The sequence below is a fragment of the Erpetoichthys calabaricus genome, chromosome 12 (genome assembly GCF_900747795.2).
Source record: "Erpetoichthys calabaricus chromosome 12, fErpCal1.3, whole genome shotgun sequence".
Classification (NCBI taxonomy): domain Eukaryota; kingdom Metazoa; phylum Chordata; class Cladistia; order Polypteriformes; family Polypteridae; genus Erpetoichthys; species Erpetoichthys calabaricus.
In genome coordinates this window covers 87,362,127-87,385,437 of record NC_041405.2, presented here as the reverse complement: position 1 = coordinate 87,385,437, position 23,311 = coordinate 87,362,127, and the positions used below count along the sequence as shown (strand labels likewise).

At 40.2% G+C, this 23,311-nt stretch overlaps 1 protein-coding gene across 1 annotated transcript in view; it reads right to left on the bottom strand.

Moving 5' to 3' along the window:
* Positions 1-8,216: 8,216 nt before the first annotated feature.
* LOC114662382 (coagulation factor IX-like) overlaps positions 8,217-23,311 on the bottom strand; it is a 33,781-nt gene continuing 18,686 nt past the window's right edge. Inside the window, exons 4-8 of the mRNA XM_028815808.2 lie at positions 22,096-22,209; positions 21,258-21,392; positions 14,973-15,202; positions 12,330-12,450; positions 8,217-8,915 (exon numbers count right to left, since the gene is read on the bottom strand). Of these exons, the coding sequence (XP_028671641.2) occupies positions 8,368-8,915; positions 12,330-12,450; positions 14,973-15,202; positions 21,258-21,392; positions 22,096-22,209 (1,148 nt within the window). The 3' untranslated portion in view covers positions 8,217-8,367. The remainder of the gene's footprint in view (positions 8,916-12,329; positions 12,451-14,972; positions 15,203-21,257; positions 21,393-22,095; positions 22,210-23,311) is intronic.

Here is a 23,311-nt window from a genome sequence, read left to right as displayed (position 1 = left end):
TTCCTTTCATACACCCTGACATTTTCATGGAAAGCTGTGAATGCCCAAGAAGATGCTCAAAATGTGCATATGCAAGTTTTATACATCTGACCCCAGAACTGCACACAATACTCCAGATGCGGTCTCACTAGTGCACTATATAGTCCAAGCCTAACATCCCTTGATTAATATTCAAGTTTTTATGATATAATCTAACATTTTATTTACTTCTCGGCTTTGCTTACTTGACGAAAATGTTGCATCAACAGAAACTATTAAATCCTTTTCAGAGGTTGTTTCCTGTATGTCAGCGTCTCCCATTTTGTATTTATAAGTGATGTTCCTTTTGCTGATGTGTAGCACTTTGCACTTTTCTACGTTTTACTACATTTTCTAATTGTTCACCCAGTTCTGAAGCGTATCCATGTATTTTTCATTTCTTTTTGCTGCCTTTTCAGTGTCTGCCATCCCTACAAATGTATTGTCATCTGCATATTTCACAAGTTTATTAAGTATACTAGAATCAATATCATTAATATAAATCAGAAGAAGTAATGGTCCAAGTACAGAACCCTGAGTTACTCCATTGATGACCTTACTCCACGTGGAGCATCTTCCACTTATTTGTACTTTGTGTCTCCTTCTGGCTGACCAACTTGAAATTAGCACACGTCACTCACTTCAATGACTTGTTGACAAGATGGCCACAGCACTCTCATGGCACATTCAGTGTTGTGTTCTCCTAAAATGTAGTGCTGATCCATTGTGTTTAATATGTTACCATTTTGGAGCTAATAACATAAACACTTGAAGCGCTAAGTCACTAATCGCCATTGTCATTATCTAAATTAAATGACGAAAAGGTTAAACAAAATAAAGAAAAATCATGGAATAGTTAATGAAATAAAAACTGCCACAAACTAATCAGCAAGAAAAGAGGAGAAATAATATAGGTGGAAAGCAATGTTTAACAATATTCTAGTTAATTTCAAAAGAACAACCAAATAAAACTAAAATAAAGGGAAAGCTTCATACAAAAACACAAGGCAAAGCAGAAACCGAACAACACTAAAACCTGAATTATAGAAAAATGGACCTAAATACAAAAGAGATTTAGCCTCCTTGGTGTTACATTTACACCGGGAAAACTGAGCCAAAAACATTAAAATTTTTTCAACAAGAAAAAATGTTATTACATGTAACAGAAATATAAATATATCATAACGAATACAGTGGGAAAGGTATGTTGAGTGTCCACTGGTGTACTGATGCAGATTTAGTACACATCCTTCATGTAATATGTTTTGAGACAGTCGCCAATGCACAGCCCGACATCACAATTGTGCACTTTCTTAAAATATTTTGTCTGTTGCTTGAGCATGAGAGGGTAGAATGTCATTGCCTGATCCACATGATTGACACACCCTTTGTGTTATTGTAGGCTACCACAGTGCGTAGCTTAGCGACTTCCACGTTTCCTCTAACACAAACTTAGATGGTTGCTGCATAGTAAACAGGGCTTAAGGGGCTAGCATGTTGCTTGTCCTTGCACAATTAATTTGTATTTCTGTCACACCGTGATGAAACTTCCCACAATGAATTCTCTGGTTATATCACGGCAGTTCGGTTATACAGAGCTGTATCATGCATCAGCTTCACTTTCTTTGTCAACGTCTGATAACCAATTCACATTGTCATCACCGAGCAATGGTTCAGTTTCAGTTTGTACTAATACTGCCTTTATGGCTTTTCATTTGCCATTGTGTTTTTCACTGGAGGCTCCACCCCACTCATGAATATTAATGAGTTACCATAAAGTAGCAGAAAGCACAGGAAAATTCCTGATTTTTTTACAGCATAATGTTATTTCATCCACTTGATGGTAACAAAATGCTGTTTTGATAGTTATTTGAGCTTAACACAATAAAGCATATTATTACAAAGCCCCCTGAGCCTGACTCAGGTTTAACACCAAGGACGTCAAATAATCAAACTTCCAAAGCTCTGGCCAGAAGAAAAAGCCAAATCCAAAATCTGAAGAAGCAAATGTAAAAGCTAAATGAGAAAACAGACCAATATGACATTCATTCATGACACAGGCTACTGCAAAGAAGCAACCAAACTTCTCAAAGGCTCATGAATAAGCCAAGGAAGGCAGCCATTTTATTAGACTGCAGGTGGCAGCAGTACCTGGCAGTGTATCATAGGAATTAACACTAATTGGGAAAAGAACAAGAAAAGTTAATTAAATAAAAGAAACAAGGAAAAAGAGTATGAGTCAAAACTCCTAAAGAATCTAAACAGCTTCTCCCCATCTCATCAGAGAGTGCATGACCTGAGACAGAGAGAATGTGTCTGCAGATGAAATGGATTTTCTCCATTCTCCAGATACACTTCTCTTAATTCAACACATTAACACTTTTGGGAATATAGACAGTCACAATTTTACACAAGTTTCTTTTTGTCATTTAATGTATCAGGATGATTATTTTAGTTTCTTTTTTATTGTTGACTGTAGCCTCAAAGTGGTTAATCATGTTTTTGTTTTGTTTTTTTTTAGTTTGAGTTGAAAAAGTGAAATTAACCATCACACGAAAAAAAAATGTTGCAACAGTAGGCAACAACAAGCCCCTCAAAACCCCAAACCCACCCTTCCACCCTCCAGAGTTTGTGACCCAATAATAGAAGAATCAGAAAAGAGAAGAATTAATAGACAATGCTGACCCCCAGCCAAACAGCCCCCAAACAAACTTGCCAGTTTACCATTTCTCTGTACCGGAACAAAATAATCCATTGATCTGCATCACCAAAAGGTCAAGTAGATTAAAGAAAGAGGATTTCCAGAGGTTGAGCATGCCAGGAGATTTCCAGCCAGACAGCACCCTGTACTAACAGACTACACTGGTTAAGAATGCCACCTGTGGCACAGCTCTGCTCATAGAATCATTAAGAAAGAGCACAAGCTGCTTATGTCTTTCCAATGATGTACTGTGGGTTGTGGAGGAAGCTCAGACAGTGACCCTATGTGTGTCCAATAGGGCCTATCCTACATTAAATAATTCAGGACAGTGGGGAACTCTGGAACAATGTATTGGGATTGTAAGTGGCAGCGTAAAACCACAAGATGCTATGCTCTCCAATGATTGTGAACAAAAGATTTGCTTTTCAGGTGCAGTCGTTTCCCGTTGTCAACCCTGAATGTCCTCTACAGGATGTTCTTCACTGCACAGCCAATAATCTTTTAGTATAACCTGTCAATTTGTAAAGTCCTGAAGAGATTGGCCCAAGTGCATTTGCCCTGCGTTGGAGTTTATATCCGCCACAGGGTTATTGCATCATCTAACTCCAAAGGAATGGCCAACTCGCCACATTTCATGTTAAGTTGTCTCCAGTTATGGAGAGACTTCTTGAATAAATTCTCATCTGCTGCAGGATTCATCATATCATATTTATTCCATTCCAAGAACGTCTCTGAAAACTTAAGTTTTAGGCAGGTGTGAAAAAATGCTGTAAACAAAGAATGCTTTCAGAAATATAAATAATGATTGTTTATTGTTATCAATTTACAAAATGCAAAGTGAGTGAACAAAAGAAAAATCTAAATCAAATCAATATTTGGTGTTACTACCTTTTGCCTTCAAACCAGCATCAATTCTTATAGGTACACTTTTTGTAGGATTCTAGTCAGGTGTATGATCAACCAATTCTACCAAACAGGTGCTAATGATCATCAATGTCACACGTAGGTTGAAACACAGTCATTAACTGAAACAGAAACAGCTGTGTAGGAGGCTTAAAACTGGGTGAGGAACAGCCAACCTCTGCTACCAAGGTGAGGTTGTGGAAGACAGTTTCATGTCATGGCAAGATTGAGCACAGCAACAAGACACAAGGTAGTTATACTGCATCAGCAAGGTCTCTCCCAGACAAAGATTTCAAAGCAGACTGGGGTTTCAAGATGTGCTGTTCAAGCTCTTTTGAAGAAGCACAAAGGAACGGGAAACGTTGAGGATCATAGACGCAGTGGTCGGCCAAGGAAACTTTGTGCAGCAGATGAAAGACACATCCAGCTTATTACCCTTCGAAATCAGAAGATGTCCAGCAGTGCCATCAGCTCAGAACTGACAGAAACCAGTGGGACCCAGGTACACCCATCTACTGTCTGGAGAAGTCTGGCCAGAAGTGGTCTTCATGGAAGAGCTGAAGCCAAAAAGCCATACCTCCGACGTGGAAACAAGGCCAAGCAACTCGAGTATGCACGAAAACATAGGAACTGGGGTGCAGAAAAATGGCAGCAGGTGCTCTGGACTGATGAGTCAAAATGTGAAATATTTGGCTGTAGCAGAAGGCAGTTTGTTTGTCGAAGGGCCAGAGAGCGGCACAATAATGAGTGTCTGCAGGCAACAGTGAAGCATGGTGGAGGTTCCTTGAACGTTTGGGGCTGCATTTCTGCAAATGGAGTTGGAGATTTGGTCAGGATTAATGGTGTTCTCAATGCTGAGAAATACAGGTAGATACTTATCCATCCTGCAATACCATCAGGGAGGCGTATGATTGGCCCCAAATTTATTCTGCAGCAGGACAACGACCCCAAATATACAGCCAAAGTAATTAAGAACTATCTTCAGCGTAAAGAAGAACAAGAAGTCCTGGAAGTGATGGTATGGCCCCCACAGAGCCCTGATCTCAACATCATCGAGTGTGTCTGGGATTACATGAAGAGACAGAAGGATGTGAGGAAGCCTACATCCACAGAAGATCTGTGGTTAGTTCTCCTAGATGTTTGGAACAACCTACCAGCCAAGTTCCTTCAAAAACTGTGTGCAACTGTACCTAGAAGAATTGATGCTGTTTTGAAGGCAAAGGGTGGTCACACCAAATATTGATTTAATTTAGATTTCTCTTTTGTTCATTCACTGCATTTTGTTGATTGATGAAAATAAATGATTAACACTTCCATTTTTGAAAGCATTCTTTGTTTACAGAATTTTTTCACACCTGCCTAAAACTTTTGCACAGTACTGTATATATATATATATATTGTGAAGGACAGCCGGGTCCCATGCCCGGCAGGGACGCCTCTGCTGCATCTGTTCCGGGGGAGCCACCATGGGCAGCTCAGTACCTTCCCCGGGACGCTTGGTGGCAGCCTCCTTGGTGGACGATGATTCCCCAACCTGGCACAAGGCTACATGGGAGATGGAGTCCTCCACAGCCTGGTTGGGGGCTTGGATGGCCGCCAGGGGGAGCTGCATGGACTTTCCAGCCCAGCTGGTCGACTCGTCAGCCCCACCCGGAAGGTCAATTAGGACCAGGTAATCAAGCACCTGGAACGCTTCCGGGTGGGGTATAAAAAAGGCCAGCCACCACCACTCGAGAGAGCCAGAGTCGGGAGGAGGAGGACTAAGCCTGAGGAGGAGTGGTGGTAAAGGGAGAAGAGAGAGAGAGTGTTTGTTGTACTGTGTTTAAGTGCTTGTGGGACTGTGTTGGGCCTGAGGGACACGGGGAAGGCGTGCCCCATGGCTGAAGAAAAATAAAAGAAACTGTTTGTGTTACACGTGCCTCTGCCTGAGTCTGTGCCGGGTCGGGCGCTATATAGCGCTCATATTACAATATATATATATATATATATATATATATATATATCAATCTCATAATTGTTAAGCAATTTTAATGCATGTTATTTCACTTTCATTTATTATATTTTGTTCAGATAGCTGTAGTTTTAAACTTTTTGTTCTTAGTAACCACTGTGGCCACCAGAGGGCACTCTGGATGCCCAAACCCAACACAGACAGATGCAACAATCAAGTGCAACACCCACACTTTTATTTTTTATTTTTTTCTCGTGGGAAGCGCCTTCTCTCATTTCCCACCTGTACAGCACAGTTCAAAGCACTACACAAAAGCACAATTCTCTTCTTTCTTTTTTTTCTTCTATTCCTGGCATGCTTCATTCTCTTCCACCTGATTCTTGCTCCCTAAATGGAGTGAGGCAGCCCCTTTTATAGGGCACCTGGAAGTGTTGCAAACAAGGGCTCAGCCATCGTCCAGGTGCCCCCTGGCAGTGGCAACTGGCCCAATAGGGTTGAGCTTCCATGCTCCAATCCAGGGGGTGCTGCCCTCTAGTGTTCCGGGGGAGGTAATGCCCTGAATATGTTCTCTCCCCCAGTCCTTCCATCCATTATAGGTGCGTCCCGGCAGTCCGCAACACCAGTAATACTTAGGCTTAAATGTTACAGTTCATAAATCGCTCCTTTCGTAATGTTTAAACTGTGTCAGTACTTTCAAGCTTGTATAATGACAGAGTCGTGTTTTAAGTTCCAAATAGCATTTTCTTCATTATTACCTTTTACAGTATGAGACTGCTGGAATTCAGTTCTGCTCTTTGTAAATTAATTTTGTAATACTTGGTAGAACAAACACAGACAGTTTGTATTAGGTATAACATCTCCAGCACTGTAATGCTGAGCACCCCCTGGGATGCTTTCTCGGCCCACTTCAGTCCACCATGCTACCTCATGACCGTACAGCTCCAACAGCATTATCAAGTTTGCTGATGACACAATGGTAGAGCGTCTTCTCATCAGAGAAGATCATGAACTTTGGGATGACCCACTATGACCACACTCCACTTTACATCAAGAGTTCTGTGGTAGAGAGGAAAGCACCACATTTCTTGGTGTGCACCTGGGGGAGAAGCCCATGTGGTCTATCACTACATCCTCTTTGAACAAAGAAGCACAGATCTCCACTTCTCCTCTGGCTGAAGAGGTTAAGCCTTCTATGCCATATCCTCACCACCATTGAAAGCATTCTGACTAGTTGCATCACTGTCTGGTATGGTAACTGTTAATGTACTGTAACTGTACAATGGATATTATGGATAGTGCAAACTTTAGAGACCATCATCAGGATTTCTCTCCCTTTAATCTTGGACCTCTATATGAAGTGTTGCATTGTGGGGGATCCCTCCCACTCTTCCAACAATCTCTTTTTCCTGTTTCTGTCCAGCTTAAGGTATTGGAGTGTGCAGACCAACACTGTCAGATTGAACAACAATTTCTTCTCACAAGCAGTTGTGCCACTGTACACACTGTTACTCCTGTCCGTACGTGTGCCCCCTCATCATAGACTCATATCTAGTTACTGTTCTGTTCTTCATTTGTTTGTGTTCCTTGTCCATTGTACACCTTCTATGATCGCTGATTGTGGTTTGTTGATACAATGAACATTTTTTTAGATGCTTGTTCTACATTTCTTGAGAATCGGAGTGCCTATTAAATTAGGACAGCAGGAACATGCATATGAGAGTGAGTAAGTGGACCAGCTACCCTTTGGGATATGTAGGTCCTATTATAATAAAACCCAAAGGCTTTCATTTTCTTGTCTCTTCACATGGTGCTCTATATCCTGTTGTTATCTCTTTATTTAATACACTGCCTTGGTTGGGAAGAACGGGAAGATACATGTATGGATCATTTTCTCTAAATCAGTAACAGTGATAATACTGCCTTCACTTTAGAGATAATTTTAAGCAAAAAAATATACCCTTGTTTTTCATATTTGAGGTCCAGATCAAAAATCACTCCAAGATTTGTAACCTGCAAAATTTTGGCGAGTGCTGTAGGTTTTTAGAGAACCTCGCAATACTTTTAGGCAAACCAAACAGGATTGCGCCTACTTTACTTTCATTCAGCTGGAAAAATGATTCGCCAACCAGCCTTTAATCTCCCCAAAACATTCAAAAAGGTCTTGAAAGAGCAGATATCGTTTGGATACACAGGCAAGTAAAGCTGATTATCATCAGCACAGAAGTGAAAGGAAATATCGTGTTTCCAAATGATCTGCCCTAAAGGTGGCATATAAATTGAAAAGACAACAGGGCCTAAAAGAGAGCCCTGAGAGATTCCATATAAAGCAACAACACGAGGAGAACTGATCTCCAGTTCTGACAGAAAAGGTCCTGTGAATTAAGGTGGGAGGAAAACCAGTCCAGTGCTGTACCCAGGATACCAACTCAATTTTTTTATTTATTATGATTTACCATATCAAAGACAGCACTTAAATCCAGAAGAATCAAAATGGCACAATCGCCAGAATCAACTTTAAAAAGCTGCAATGTAAACTAAATCGTGTATACTTGAGCAAAGGTCACCAGAGCTGTGAGGCAGCCCTGTCAATGACTCCACCACTGTGCCATCTTCTTTATCAGACAATTCCATTAAGCTATTAGATTAGTGGGAAAAAATATGATTTAATCAGATTTATTCATAAATTTCAGTTGAAAAAAAAGAAAAAACAAATGACAGCTGCTTTAAAGCAGGGGGTCACATTTTCTTTGGGAATTTTTGTTTTTTTGAGGAGAATTGTTGAAGAAGAGAGTCTTTATTTGTTGGTAGTGCTGCTAATCCAGTTGTAGAAACGGGACACTCGTGTGTAGATCCCGTACTTTCCATGGACAGCACATCCCTCTCCCCAGCTGACGATACCAGTCAGGAAATGTGTATCCTTGTACTTGGTGGTGTGAGGCCCGCCACTGTCTCCTTGACATGCATCCTTCCTTTCATCAACAAAACCGGCACAGAACATGGTGTTTAGAATCTCTTCATTACTTGAGACCTTGCAGGCTAAGCGATCAACATAAGGTACCTCAACTTTCTGGAGGACTGAAGACTGACGGCCTCCTTGAATGAGACGTCCCCAGCCACTCACCTGTGCCATGTAGCCTGACTGCATCAGATTTTCCGTGAAGTCTTTGGGCCCCAGACAAATGGGCACAACAAACTCAGTGAATAAAATAGGTTTCTTGAGGCGCAACAAGGCTATGTCATTATTGTAACGGCTTTTAGTGTAATTATAGCGAGGATGAAGGAAAACCTGCTGGATGTCATACCGACTTTCTGTTCCTTCCTTCTTGCTAAGGTCAGTTTCCCCTGCAAATAAATATGGTGATAGTTATTAGAAGGGTCTTAGTTATACATTGTAAGGTGTATATAACATGTACAGTAAACATCTTTCTAAAAAACATTACATGGACACCAAACATGGACACCAAAGGTCTGCTGCTAAAGTTGTAATGCAACTGGTGATCATAGCAATGAGCCTAACATGTTTCCTGCACTACTACTGTGCTGGGGTGGCATGGTGGTGTATTTGCACTCGGGACTGTTCCCTGTCTGGGTTGCATTCTGAGTGTCTGATCCAGGTTTTTAACATTAGGTTAACTGTGGACTTTAAATTGACCTGCCATCACTTAGTGTGTGGATGGAGTCATACTCCACAATTCATTGGTGCCCACTAGTGATATTTCCTACCTTCTGCCCTGTGCTACCAGGTAGAGGTGCCAATGTTTTTTGTTGGTGGATGAGAACATTTGCCCTGAGTTCTGGGATGGTGGGGGTCCCAGGACACTATGTGTACAAATTCATTGTTCTTATAACAGCACAATCAGTAACAATAAACTGTGATTTGACGACAGCTTCTGACTGTCACCTGAAGTGTCAGAAAAAGGTATAATGTGCCACATTTAAACCTGTGCATACCCCTCTAGAATTTCTTAATGCCATACACAGAATGAAGCTTTGTATATTTAATCTAGATGTGTGTGTTGCACTGGATATTTTTAATATGTTAGAAGTCACTGTGGCTGTTTTAATGAAGTGAAACAACTTAAAAATGATTCAACGATGTACCCAGAAAGACTGAACCACCTTGTGTTCACGTTCATCGGATAGGAACTTTGTGATATAGCGAGCCCGCAGCTCAGAAGGAAAGGCCAGTTTTAAATAAATAATGGCCGCACTCGCGGCTTAAAGAGACGGCATGGTAGTGTGGCTGGAGTAGTTCCCGGGCGCAATACGGGCTTGGGTGTTTCTGCACTGAAGTGCACAGGTTTGTATTGTCCATATCCGTAATTGATGCCGGGAGCTGCTAATCGTGCCACGTGCCACGTCCCCATTATAAATAGTAGGAGCGCGAGAGCGGAGGCAGAGAGATAAAAAGAGGAGGACACGGAGGTTAAGAGGAAGAAAAGAAGGCAGTAGGTGAAAAAGCCAGAGCAGGAGCGACCGAGCGAGTGAGTGCAGGCTCGCTGTAATAATGAGAGGCAGCTGGGAAGTGATCCATAGCGGGGTGTTTGGCCGGCACTCAGGGCAGATGGATTGGGTCACTCCTGCTGAGTTTTTCAGAGTGACAACGATCGAGTATGGCTTGCCGCATAAGGCTGCGGAAGGTAGTGGGGGGTTGAAGCCTCCGCATGAGCGCCCTGGTCGCTGGGGAACCTGAGTCTCGGTCTGGAGGGAGCCATATGGAGCCAGGGCTTGGAAAGCTACCAGACCAGTAGGAGAAGGTCAGCTGCAGGTAGGACGACTCCCAGAAGCAGGGGAGCCGCCAGCTAAAGAAGGCACTGGGATTTTTAAAGGACTGCTTCCAGCCAGTATTGATTTTTAACCTCATTTTTAAATGGACTATTTATTGGATTATTTTAACCTCCACATTTCACTCTGATTTTAATGGATTATTTATTTATTGACTTTTTGCAGCAGTGCACTTTCTTTTGAACACTGTTTGGATTTGTTTTATTTGTTTTTAATAAAAGCACTTTTGCACTTTGCACCTTCCCCTTGCTTCGTTTGGTGTCCTCATTGTCCAGGTCATCCGGTTACATTACAGACAGTGTTGGGTTCAAGGGCTCCCAGAAGAGAAGTGGGAGCATCGTCACACTCTTGCACATCAAATGAATTTTGTGGATGTTATTAGTAATTTTGTAATAGCAAAAACTCAGAAATAAATTCTACATTCATTTACTTGATTTATTTTATGTGATGTTAAAAGGATATTTTGTAGTGTTAACAAAATAAGTGCTGAATCTTTTGCATTTGGCTTGAAATGTAAAAAAAAATAAGCGTTGGCAATGTTTTGCATTTGGCTTCAAATGTTGCAAAATATGCATTGATAATGTTCTTTAAGTCACAGTTTTGTTAAATTGTAATGACACTGAGGTGGGTCCCATTAGGACAGTTGCGACCCAGGACCTGACATATATAACGCCGGCCAAGATACACTGTAACTTGACGTAGCACAGAAACACTGGACATAAAACAGGACAAAACCCCGAATGGTACACCACTTTTTGCAGAGGACCCTCACAAACATATCAATATACAGTAATCCCTCCTACATCGCGGGGGTTGCGTTCCAGAAACCCCTGCGAAAAGTGAAAATCCGCGAAGTAGAAACCATATGTTTATATGGTTATTTTTATATTGTCATGCTTGGGTCACAGATTTGCGCAGAAACACAGGAGGTTGTAGAGAGACAGGAACGTTATTCAAACACTGCAAACAAACATTTGTCTCTTTTTCAAAAGTTTAAACTGTGCTCCATGACAAGACAGAGATGACAGTTCCGTCTCACAATTAAAAGAATGCAAACATATCTTCCTCTTCAAAGGAGTGTGCGTCAGGAGCATAAAATGTCAGAAAGAGAGAGAAAAGCAAACAAATCAATAGGGCTGTTTGGCTTTTAAGTATGCGAAGCACCGCGGCACAAAGCTGTTGAAGGCGGCAGCTCACACCCCTTCCATCAGGAGCAGGGAGAGAGAGACAGAGACAGAGAAAAACAAACAAGCAAAAATCAATACGTGCCCTTCGAGCTTTTAAGTATGCGAAGCACCGTGCAGCATGTCGCTTCACAAAGCAGCTGCACAGAAGGGAGCAACATGAAGATAATCTTTCAGCATTTTTAGACGAGCGTCAATATCGTCTAGGTGTGCGAACAGCCCCCCTGCTCAATCCCCCTACGTCAGGATCAGAGAATGTCAGCGCAAGAGAGAGAGAGAGAAAAGTAAGTTGGGTAGCTTCTCAGCCATCTGCCAATAGCGTCCCTTGTATGAAATCAACTGGGCAAACCAACTGAGGAAGCATGTACCAGAAATTAAAAGACCTATTGTCCGCAGAAATCCGCAAACCAGCAAAAAATCTGCAATATATATTTAAATATGCCTACATATAAAATCCGCGATAGAGTGAAGCCACGAAAGGCGAAGCGCGATATAGCGAGGGATTACTGTATTCACTTAGACCACCAGTGAAGATTACCTCTGTATGTTTGAGATGTGGCACTCAACAACCCAAACTACCCAAAGAAAAGACACAGTGAGAGCATGCAGACCCTGTGCTGTCACACAGACTGAACTAGAAACTGAGCCCAGGTCCCAGTAGCCATGAAACAGCAGTGATAAAAAGTAGCTCTTTTTAATAGCACCAGATATGTTTCTCAGAAAGAAATAAGTACAGATATTTATGATTTATTTGTTTATGTGTTTTCCTAGTATAAAGTTTTCTTACCCACTGCAATTTCGGTGGGGACTCGCTTTACAAAGCAGTGAGCTGCCGTCACAATCCAATTTTCATTGACAATAGAACCTCCACAGAAACACTCCCCAGAGTCTTTATTGATTATGGCAACCTGCAGAGTGGAAAAGAAAGAACATTAGAAATATTTTGATGAAAACATTCCGTTCAGCCCAACAAAGCTTACCAATCCTATCAATCTAATTCCTATAAAATAACAATGAGTCAACTTTTGAATGTCCCTACAGTCCTACTATGTACCAGGCTTATTGGCAATTTATTCCATCTGTTTACAGTCCCCTGTGTGACGGAAATCATCCTAATGTTTGTGTGAAATTTGCTCTTGCTGTTCATTCTTGTTGAACTCATTTTAAATTAACAGCATGGATCCACTGTACTAATTATTTACATAGTTTTCATGTTACCTTTAATCTTCTCTCATATCAGTCAGTCCTGGAGTCAGCCTAGTCACTCTACTCTGGACTTTCTCTAGCTCTGCTATATCTTTGTTTGTAGCCTGGACACCAAAACTGCACACAGTACTCAAAGTGAGGCCTTAGTAGTGTGTTATAAAGATTAAGGATAACCTTCTTTGACTTGCACTTTCTAACATTCTACTAGCCTCCTTAATGGCTTCTGTGCAATGTCTGGCAGTTGATAGTTTTGAGTCCACTACAGCTCCTAGGTCCATTTCATTAGGGATATGTTCAATTTTTAGACCTCCTTTTGTGTATTCAAATCTCACATTTTTATTTCCTACATGTAATACATTAAAATTTCAACTGCCACACAACTGCACAAGCTTGCATTCTGTTCATGGTGATTCTGGATAATCTGCCAATCCACCTAGCTTGGTATCATCTACAAACTTAACCAGCGTTTAATTTATATTCCTACACAAATCATTTATATATACAGTGGTGCCTCTTATTTTGAACAATTCTAACTTTGAACATTCCAGAGTTCAAATGCTAAATTCAAGAGAAATTTAATGAGGAGTTAAAAAAGATGCTTCTATGTTCAAACTGTGAGTGCAGTGAAAAAATGAAGCAACAGGGTCTGGGAATAGATTAATTCACCTTCCATTATCTATAATGGGGAAAACTGATTCAGATTTTGAACAGTTCAGAATTCAAGTGGTCTCCAGAAACAAATTTGAGTTTGAAGTATGAGGCACCACTGTATTCAAAATATCAGCGGCTCTAGCACTAACCCCTGTGGGATACCATTCCTAACTTCACCAAATAAGGTGAAGATAAGGTTCTTTGCACCAAAACCCTTGCTTTCCTGTGTCTTAGCTAATTCTGCACCCATCTTTACACACTGCACCCTGAACTCCCACCTTTTTTAGTTTGATGCCCAACCTCTCATGTGGCACCTTATCAAAAGTTTTCTGAAAGTCCAGATAAATAATATCATATGCACCACTCTGATTGTATCCTTTTGTTGTTTCCTCATTGAATTTCCAGCATGTTAGTAAAACACAACCTCCCTCATCTAAACTCATGTTGACTCTTCCCTAAAACTCCTGTTCCTGCCATGTGTTGCTTATCTGTGATGCATTTTAACCCCACTGGACTAGAGTTACTTGGATTTGACTGATCACCCTTATAATATAATGGAATAATATGTGTTATTTTTTATTCCTTTGGAATTTTCCCAGTATGCAGTGTCTTTAGAAAAATTTGCAGGAAGTGTTTATATATGTACTCACTAACTTAATAGAAGATAAATGTTATCTGATCCCGGTGATTTGTTATATTTCACCCTATTTAACTTGAGCAGTACTTCTCTTTAAAAATTTCCAAATCATTCAGTACCCCCTTAGTAGTCCCTGTTACTGCTGGGAGGTTATCTATTTTCTCAAATGTGAAGATCTCAGAAAAATGCAAGTTTACAGCCTCTGCTATTTCACTGTCTGTATATTTTAGTTCCCCCTACTGCTCCTGATTTACTTCACCTCCTCCCTGACTGTTCTATCCATCCATCCATCCATTTTCCAACCCGCTGAATCCGAACACAGGGTCACGGGGGTCCGCCGGAGCCAATCCCAGCCAACACAGGGCACAAGGCAGGGAACCAATCCTGGGCAGGGTGCCAACCCACCGCAGGACACACACAAACACACCCACACACCAAGCACACACTAGGGCCAATTTAGAATCGCCAATCCACCTAACCTGCATGTCTTTGGACTGTGGGAGGAAACCGGAGCGCCCGGAGGAAACCCACGCAGACACGGGGAGAACATGCAAACTCCACGCAGGGAGGACCCGGGAAGCGAACCCGGGTCCCCAGGTCTCCCAACTGCGAGGCAGCAGCGCTACCCACTGCGCCACCGTGCCGCCCTGTTCTATTACTACTAAAATTCTTTTTATCTCTTATGCTCCCTGCAATATTTGAAGCAAGATGTTGATTTGTTTAGGATTTTTTTAGGTGGAGGTGAATTATTTTATTTACTTCAACCTCTAGAACATTTTTCTTGGTTAAAATTGAAAATTGAACAAAATCATAAGTTACACACATTACAATAAATAAGAAGCCATCATGTTTTAAGCTCACACGTCATACCATTCATACTGTTACTAGCGTTTGTGACCATTAGTCAGACAATAGAAAAAGATCAAAGTTCCTTACCTGCCAAGGGATTTCTCCATGAGCACAGCTGGTCCCACCTACAATGCGATCGTCTTCGTTGACTTGTGGCTCACTTGTGGTTTGGAGTAGGCTGCTGTTTGTACTGTTTAATAGCTCAAAGGTCAAAGAGTTATTACTCAGGCTAACTTCTTCCTCGTCGATCAGTGTCCGCACATTTGCATTGAGACGTTTATTCACAGACTCCCCTAGTCTCCCACAGGGAAATGGAACTGGCATCACATGAATCAAATAAAAGAGCAAGTGAATAATCTCCAGTGTTCTTATGGTAACAAAAACTAAACTATAGGTAAGTTATTTAAATGTGTTTTAGTTATTTGCTTGTCCCAGGTCAATTGGTTACCTATACATACAATTGTTTGGCACATCAGAAGAACACACATTGGAAGATAAGTAAAACATTCAGCCTTCTGCTGTTTATGCATGGATTACCCAACTATCATAAAACTGTTTCCTAGTGGGATAGCCGAAAAATAAATTCTTATAAGAAATCTTCCACAAAAGGATCTGTCAGTGGTTACTGATATCATCCTAAGATCTAAATGAGTACAAAAATGAGGGCCTGCCTCTAGCATTGCTCTTTCAGCACAGAAAAATATTCTATCCATTTTCTAAGCCTTATAAGTACATTTTTGGGGCACAATGAAGAGGGAACTTATCTCAGCACCATTGCAAGACAGGAACGTACTGTACCTTGGACAGGAATTCCACTGTACTGCACAACCTACTCAGTCACACAGGGCCATATTAGAGTTACAGTTTAGCATAACATGCATCTCTGAGTTGTAGACATGGACAGTGGAAGAATGTACAGAATTGAAAACAGAGTGTGATAAGTCTAGGATTCACACTACACTATAATGCTACATAGGGAAAATAATTATTATAACGAAGCAAATTTCAACCATTGTTTGCATTCACAGATGACCAATCAACTAGTGGTCCACTAGTGTTCTTTAATCTATGATTCATTGTCAAGATTATCCATTTATACATCCATTCATTTTGTAATCTGCATATCCAGTACACGGTCACAGAAACCTGCCCTTACAGCAGCGAGTGGAAGGCAAGAACCAACCTGAAATGGGGCACCAGTCCATTTTAAGGTACACTCACATATCCTCACAAAGTGTTACTTTAGAGATGCCAGTTCATACATTTGGAGAGAAGAGTCACGCAGTCCCACAAAGCAAATAGATTTGAACCGAGGACTCTGGAGCTGTTAGCCAGCTGGACTACTCACTGTGCATCTGTGCAACCCATCGTAAAGAGTCTCACAAGCAAATGATAATATGGTACTGTCTTTGTATGCCCCTGACATGTTTTAAGTACACTGTGGAGTTTGCAAAAAATAATACCGCGAAATGCAAAATGTTCAAAAAATATATAAACATTTTCAGTTTCACTTGTGATGTAACAATTTGAACTTTACATTTCTTCCCACATTCCAAGACGTTAAGCAAACTGGGCAGTAAGTATGGGCATGTGGACAACACTGGTGCCCTGTAAAGGACTGTTTTCCTCCCTGACGCCAGCCATTGTGGCTTCATCTCTTGTCAGCATGTAATGGAAAAATGAACTGATGGATTTCTGTACAGACGATGGTGCTAAGCAAAAATCAAAATTGTACAAATATCAAAACAGACCACATGGTTGAGGATTTAAAAAGGTCTGAACAGAGTCATTTTGGTACATTCAGTTTAACGTTGTGACAGGATTATTCCATAAATAGAAGAACATGTGTTAAGGAAGGACAAAAATGCAGTGAGAAATAATAAAATATTGAAATCACAGATTAGTGAAATATTACCACACAACCTGCATAATTCAATTCTGGAACACGGAGGTTGGAGCCTATCCCTGCAGAACTACCATGTTTCCCCGAAAATAAGCCCTAGCATGATTTTACAGGATGCTCGTAATATAAGCCCTACTCCAAAAATAAGCCCTAGTTACGATCCCACGCAGGCGACTTTGGATGAGCCATAAACGCCTACCGCTACCGTATGTACACAGATGAACAGGAAATAATACTGGTATTTTGACCCCCCAACAAGATGAGTGCAAAAAGAAAGAGCTATTCTGTAGAGTACAAGAAAGGAATTCTGGAGGAGTCCCAGGGCAAAAATCTTACTGCTTTATGCAAAGAAAAGCCAAGCAAAATGACACCTTTTATTGGCTAACTAAAAAGATTACAATATGCAAGCTTTCGAGGCAACTCAGGCCCCTTCTTCACGCAAGATGTAATACAGAAACTGGAGTTCCCTGTGTTTATATACACACTCTAGGACAAGAAACAACATTGGTAAATCTTTAAATGAGAAATTTTAAATGTAAAAAATTAATAGATTCATTCAGGCTAGGGTTAATTTAACAAGAGAGAAAAGATAACTGTCCAACAAAGTCTTTTGAAGTTTGTAATGAGTTTTTCAAAACAATGTGGGTCAGGTTGTCTGTCATTCTGACAGATGTAGACAATCCTCATATCTGGCCATAAAACTCTTGTCTTTATTCAATCCATGTTGTAAAGTATTAAATTTTAGCATGATATTTAACTTCCCATTCTTTACAACACCCTAGTACTGCTTTATGCAAAGAGAAGAAGATGGATATCCGAATGCACTACGAGCAGGCTACATGGACAAGAGGTGCTCATTTAAGGAAAACTCTATTGCTAGACATGAGAGATTGGGGCCAATTGTTCTAAAGGAAATGGAGTCACAATAAATTCATAATGGAATTCGGGGTTTAGGGAGTTATGATGATGTTTCAGAAGATGATGACATGACCGTATTTGAATAAATGTAGATTTCTTTTCCAGAATACTAGGGGGTTGTGCCCCCGGCTCGCTTCAGTCACCCACCCCCTGGGGCATGCTGCGCGCCAGCCACTTCGCATCTCTGCCGCTCGTGTTGTGACGGAGGGGCTGAACGCACGCTAAGGAGACGCAGTCGGATCAGCTGCTGTCTGCTGTCGTGCTGCATGTCAATCATTTAAAAGCCTGTGCTGTCTCACTGCCTTGTCTTGCGGGTCGTTAAAGTTACTCAGAGAAAATCACGTATCTCTCCTTCCAAGATTTTTTTTTTATGGAAAAGACATCCCCTGAAAATAAGCCCTAGCGCATCTTTTGAAGGAAAAATTAATATAAGACCCTTTCTTATTTTCGGGGAAACATGGTACAGGAATTATTTTCTGTAAAATGTCTTCCTGTGTTACTCTTTTAGGCCTTAAAATATATCTATTATCAGCGGCCTCAAAAACGTTTTTCTCAGAGCATCCCTTCAGGCCAACACAGCTCACAAGCTGCTGTCCATTTTATGAATCCAAAATAAAACCAAGACAAGATTTGAAAACCCTCAATGTTTTGCTTTCTGTTCACTGCTGTGTAATTTACTCTACATATTTATATTTACCTGTGTGAAGAAATACAAGTATTTTTTAAAATTTTGTTAAGATTTACACTTAATCAGCTGCCATCTTTGATTCCAGTGTCCTTGCATTTAAAAACAAAAAACCAAACCATAAATACAATAAATATGACATATCAAAGAAACAGTTAGGATTAACATTAACCACAATCTGTAATGATCTGGACTTTATTTTGTTTTTTCAGTTTTTTTTTTGGATTTATTTAATGGTCAGGTTGGTTATCTGATTTAGAACTTTTGAAAGACTAGGGGGCTCTGCCACCTGCTCGCTTCACTCACCAACCCCTGGGCAGGCGCTACACGCTAGCCACTTCGCGGCTCTGCCACTTGTGTATGGGGAAATGGATGTACAGTTTAGACAGATTGTTATTTTCATGGGAATTGTTACATATGCATAATAGACCTAACTATTTTACATTACAGCAAGTAATTAACAATAGTAAAAAATAGTAAAATGTAATATATTGAAAGAAAATTATGTTTTATGTTGCGTTAGAGGTATTCGTTGCATTATACATTTTCGTTCTGTTTGGCTTTGAAATTAACACGCAAATACTTTTTAAACTGTACAACTTCAGTAAAAACAATATTTGGAATTAACTCTTTGTCAATATCGCATTGAATTTTGATTCCGTGTTTGGATTTACATTGTGACATCGCAACATATAACTGCCCGTGAGTGAATATCGTTTCTTTCTCTCTAATAAATAAAATGACTTTTTCGAATCTTTGTCCCTGTGATTTGTTAATTGTCATAGCAAAAGCTATTCTATCGGGAAACTATAAACATTTTAATACAGATGGCATATCAAGATCTCCTTTGGTGTCTAATGTTATCTGCAGAAGATGTACTACATTATCTTTCTTGACGACTGTTAAAATTTACATATCAGAATTGTTCAACCAATTCTGAATACAACTAATCTTTTCCTTGACAATTTTCACATGAATTCATTTGACTTCATCATTCTTGGTGCTAGGATTGCCCGTGTACTCATTTCTTCTGTTGATAACCCTTCATGATTAAATTCTTCAATAAGATTTGGACATAATAAGTCTTCTTTTATTGGGAACTTAAAGTGCGGAAAACGTAAAAATTTTTAAGAGCTGAGAGCGCAGGAACCGTGCCTGACAAAATCATTCACACGAATGAGAGGTGAGAGGACTGTGCGCGTGGGCCGTTAACTGGAAATGGTTGAGAGGAGGACGGGACTTGAAAAGTCTCTTGGCAATAGTCTCATCTCGTCTCAAGATTATCTTTTATAATAGAGTGATGTTATTTTCAAAACATGTCCTGATGCTACACCATTTTGTTTTTATTATGGATGCCACCATTGTTTGCTGTTTGTGATGAAGAGTAGCTGGGCTGTTGCTAGGCAGGATGACCAGGCGTGTGCGACACATGATGTCATTACTGCAACCGCATAGAAGTCAGCATCATACGCATTCTGACTGTCCAAGTTTGGGGATTGATCAAAACTTAATAAAAGCCTTGTGTTATTATTCTTTAAGTTCTTTCTGGTTATAAAGTCTTTTCTGTTCTTTGACTTTGATTTACATCTTGCATTTTGGCTTTGGCTGTGTGAAATATTCTGCTTTCTGACTCTTTGCCTAGATAATTATAATCTTCGATTTTGTCTCACATCCTGACCTTTGTTTATTTAATTCCTGCGTTCCCAGTTATTAGTCATACAATCCATCTTCTGATTCCATCTTACATTAAACTTCTGCTGCCCTGTGCATTTAGTGCTTGAAACTCCACACTTTTTTCCAGTGCAGAGAGCCATATGATACCTAAAATCTATATTAAAGTTATTCGTTTTAATAAAGACACCATAAACTAAAATGATACATAGGCAGGAGAAATTTGAAGTACAGCTGGCATGTATCTTCTCAACTTATTCCTGTCTAAATTTTAATGTCTTCTCTTGTTTTCCTTTTATTTGATTTTCAGGTTTGCTCTAACTTGATGAACTGCAAACACTTCAAATAATGTTTGTCCTATATGGCGGTCCCATGAAAACCACTTATGGTAAACTGTTGCTTTACTGTGTTCTGTTTTTACCCTGACTGTTCTATTTTTTATTGTTTTTCACCAGGCTGCTGAGATGTTGATTAGCTTATACAAGTAAGAATTTCACTAGACTTTGTACATGTAAAGGTGTAATTAAATGCCAAGGCCGGTGTTATGATGGACAGTGGTTAGCAGTGCTTCTTCGATGTTCAAATAGACTGGGTTGGAATTCCAGCCTGGCCAGAGTCTGTATGGAGTGTCCATGTTGCCCCTGTGTTTTACTCTGAGGCGTCTAGTTTCCTGTTCACATCTCAGAGGCATGCATCATAGTTTAACTGCTGTCTTAAAAACAGCACCATGACATCATGTCTGGGTATATGCATCAGTTTGTCCTGCGCTGGACTGGAACCACATCTGAGGTTAAGAAAAGGCTCAAACCACCCATTGCCCAGTAATCAGAATAAGCATGGAACATGGATGATAGGTTGGAAAAAATGTCACAAGCTACACTGTTGTGAATTATTTATGATATATTGAAAGAGATCTATATGAAAAAACATGGCAAACAATGGATGAAGTGCAGAAATATTCACAATCATCTGGGGATTAGCACAGTATACTTGCTATATGATCTTCCATATTCAAGCTGAGAGTAAAAGTGTTAAATTGTCGATAAACACTTTGGACACACTACTGCAGGCTTGCTCACCAATCGGTAATCCACATCATAAATCAGAATGCAGCTGTGCTTGTTGTATTGACATTCACTTTTGAATTAAAACTTCAAACATAAACAGCCAAAATAGCAAAGTGTGTTCATACTACCTTTAGATGTGCATGTCTTCCCATCCTCCTCAAGTTTGTAACCCACGGCACAAGAGCAATTCACTTGTGTCTGGGAAACAGTGGTGCAGAAATGCATGCAACCTCCATTGTCCAAATTGCACCTTCTAATATTCTCTGCAGTGCAAAACAAACCAAAAATTCATTAGTGCAATTCTCTCTCTATATGTGTGTGTGTGTGCGTGTGTGTACGTGTGTGTGTGTGTGTCTGTGTACGTGTGTGTAGTCCAACAAGGCTTACACCTGAGAGGACAAACGAATTTACAGAGCACCTGTTAAAAATTCAGCTGATCAAAATAAAAAGTCATTTGAGCAAATGGAGCTACTCAAAGGACGTCCATGTGAATCCTTAAGTGGCAAAAGAGAAAGAAAAATACATTCTTAAAACATATGAATTGGCTAAAAAATAACTGTCTGTGTTTCTGCTTCCAGTTAATATTCACAAAATGTCATTTACTAAACACTTCTTGTTATGTTACCCACTGTGCTCCCCATCTTTCAGAGGAGCAATACAATCAGGTTACCAGAGCACATCTAATGTGGTAATGTAAAGTACCGCAGTAGTGTCACTTCTTATCCAGTTTGCTTCTCTTCTCTTTTCTCTCTCTCTCATTGTCTGGCTCTGAACTCCTAATTAACTTGAAATACTGATGTGAATTTCTTCATCTTTTTCATGTGGAGTCATATTGTAAAAACAGAGCCCTGACCCACTGGACGCTAATGACACTGAGTTGCTACAATTCACTTTACTTAGGCATGCTAATGGGAAAAAGGAAAACAGGACTGCACATATGTATCCAACTTATGAATCCTGCCTTACCAAGTTCACAGTTTTTCCCTTGATATCCAGTAGGGCACCAACATATATAAGATGCAATGTCATCTTTACAGCTGCCACCATTGTGACATGGTGATGACTGGCACTGATCTCCATCTGAAACACAGAAACCAAAAGAAAAAAATTGATCATGGCTGGTGCATTTCCCGGCAGAGCCTCTGAATGAAAATTTCATTTAACAACCTCTGCAGAGATACAGCCCTTATGGTTTTGAACTGGCACGTTTAAAAGGATTCCATGATTGGTGCATCTTTTTTTTTTTGATATTATCGATTTTATTAAAATCAAATAGCATTCCATACAAATAACTCAAGTTTTACAAAAATAGGGTAGAAACAAATCAACCCCCACCCCTGAGAAAGAGAGCTAGGCCAGCAGAGTGAAACTTTAAGCTAGTAAAAATAAGTAAATAGATAAAGTAATAAATGAAGATAAGTGATAGGGACTGAATACCTTCTGAATCCACTTTACACATGCATACCCCATAACCTGGGGCAAAATTAGGCCTCTGACCCTCTAGCGTGTCATACAGGGCAAGTAAAGGTGGTTAGCAGAGCCACCAAATCTGGGTGAACCTGGAAATGTGTGCTAACCCCTAGAGAAATATGTGTGTGTGTGTTTGTACATATTTCATGTTGCATTGATGTATTTTTTTCTGTGCTCTTTACCTATATTTTTAACAATATTATGAACAATATTATGGCATCATTCTATAAAAATGTTATCCATATGTTCTTTATTCACAAATTGATGAACTGGTAGCAGGTCAATTAACCAGAGGAGCTGGTCTCCTCTTTTGAATTTCCTATACCAGGGGTGGCGAACTCCAGGCCTTGAGTGCCGCAGTGGCTTCAAGTTTTCATTCTTACCATCTTCTTAATTAGTGATCAGTTTTTGCTTCTGATTACTTCTTTTAATTATCTTGACTCAGGCCCCATAGTTGTTTCTTTTTCGTTAATTAGCAGCCAAACAATAATGAGACACAAAACAATCCACCACATGACCAGCTCCCCTGTGCCCATTACACAATATCTGAAATTAAAGAGAGGTGATGGTCTTGGTAAGGTTGACCTCTCAGGTCACCAAAACATTTTGACGGTGCTCTTAGAAAGAACAGAAAAACAACAGATTTCAAAATGTGTGCTGCGGCAGAATGAGAGCAGCAATAAGCCATGGAATTAAATAACGGGTTTAATTA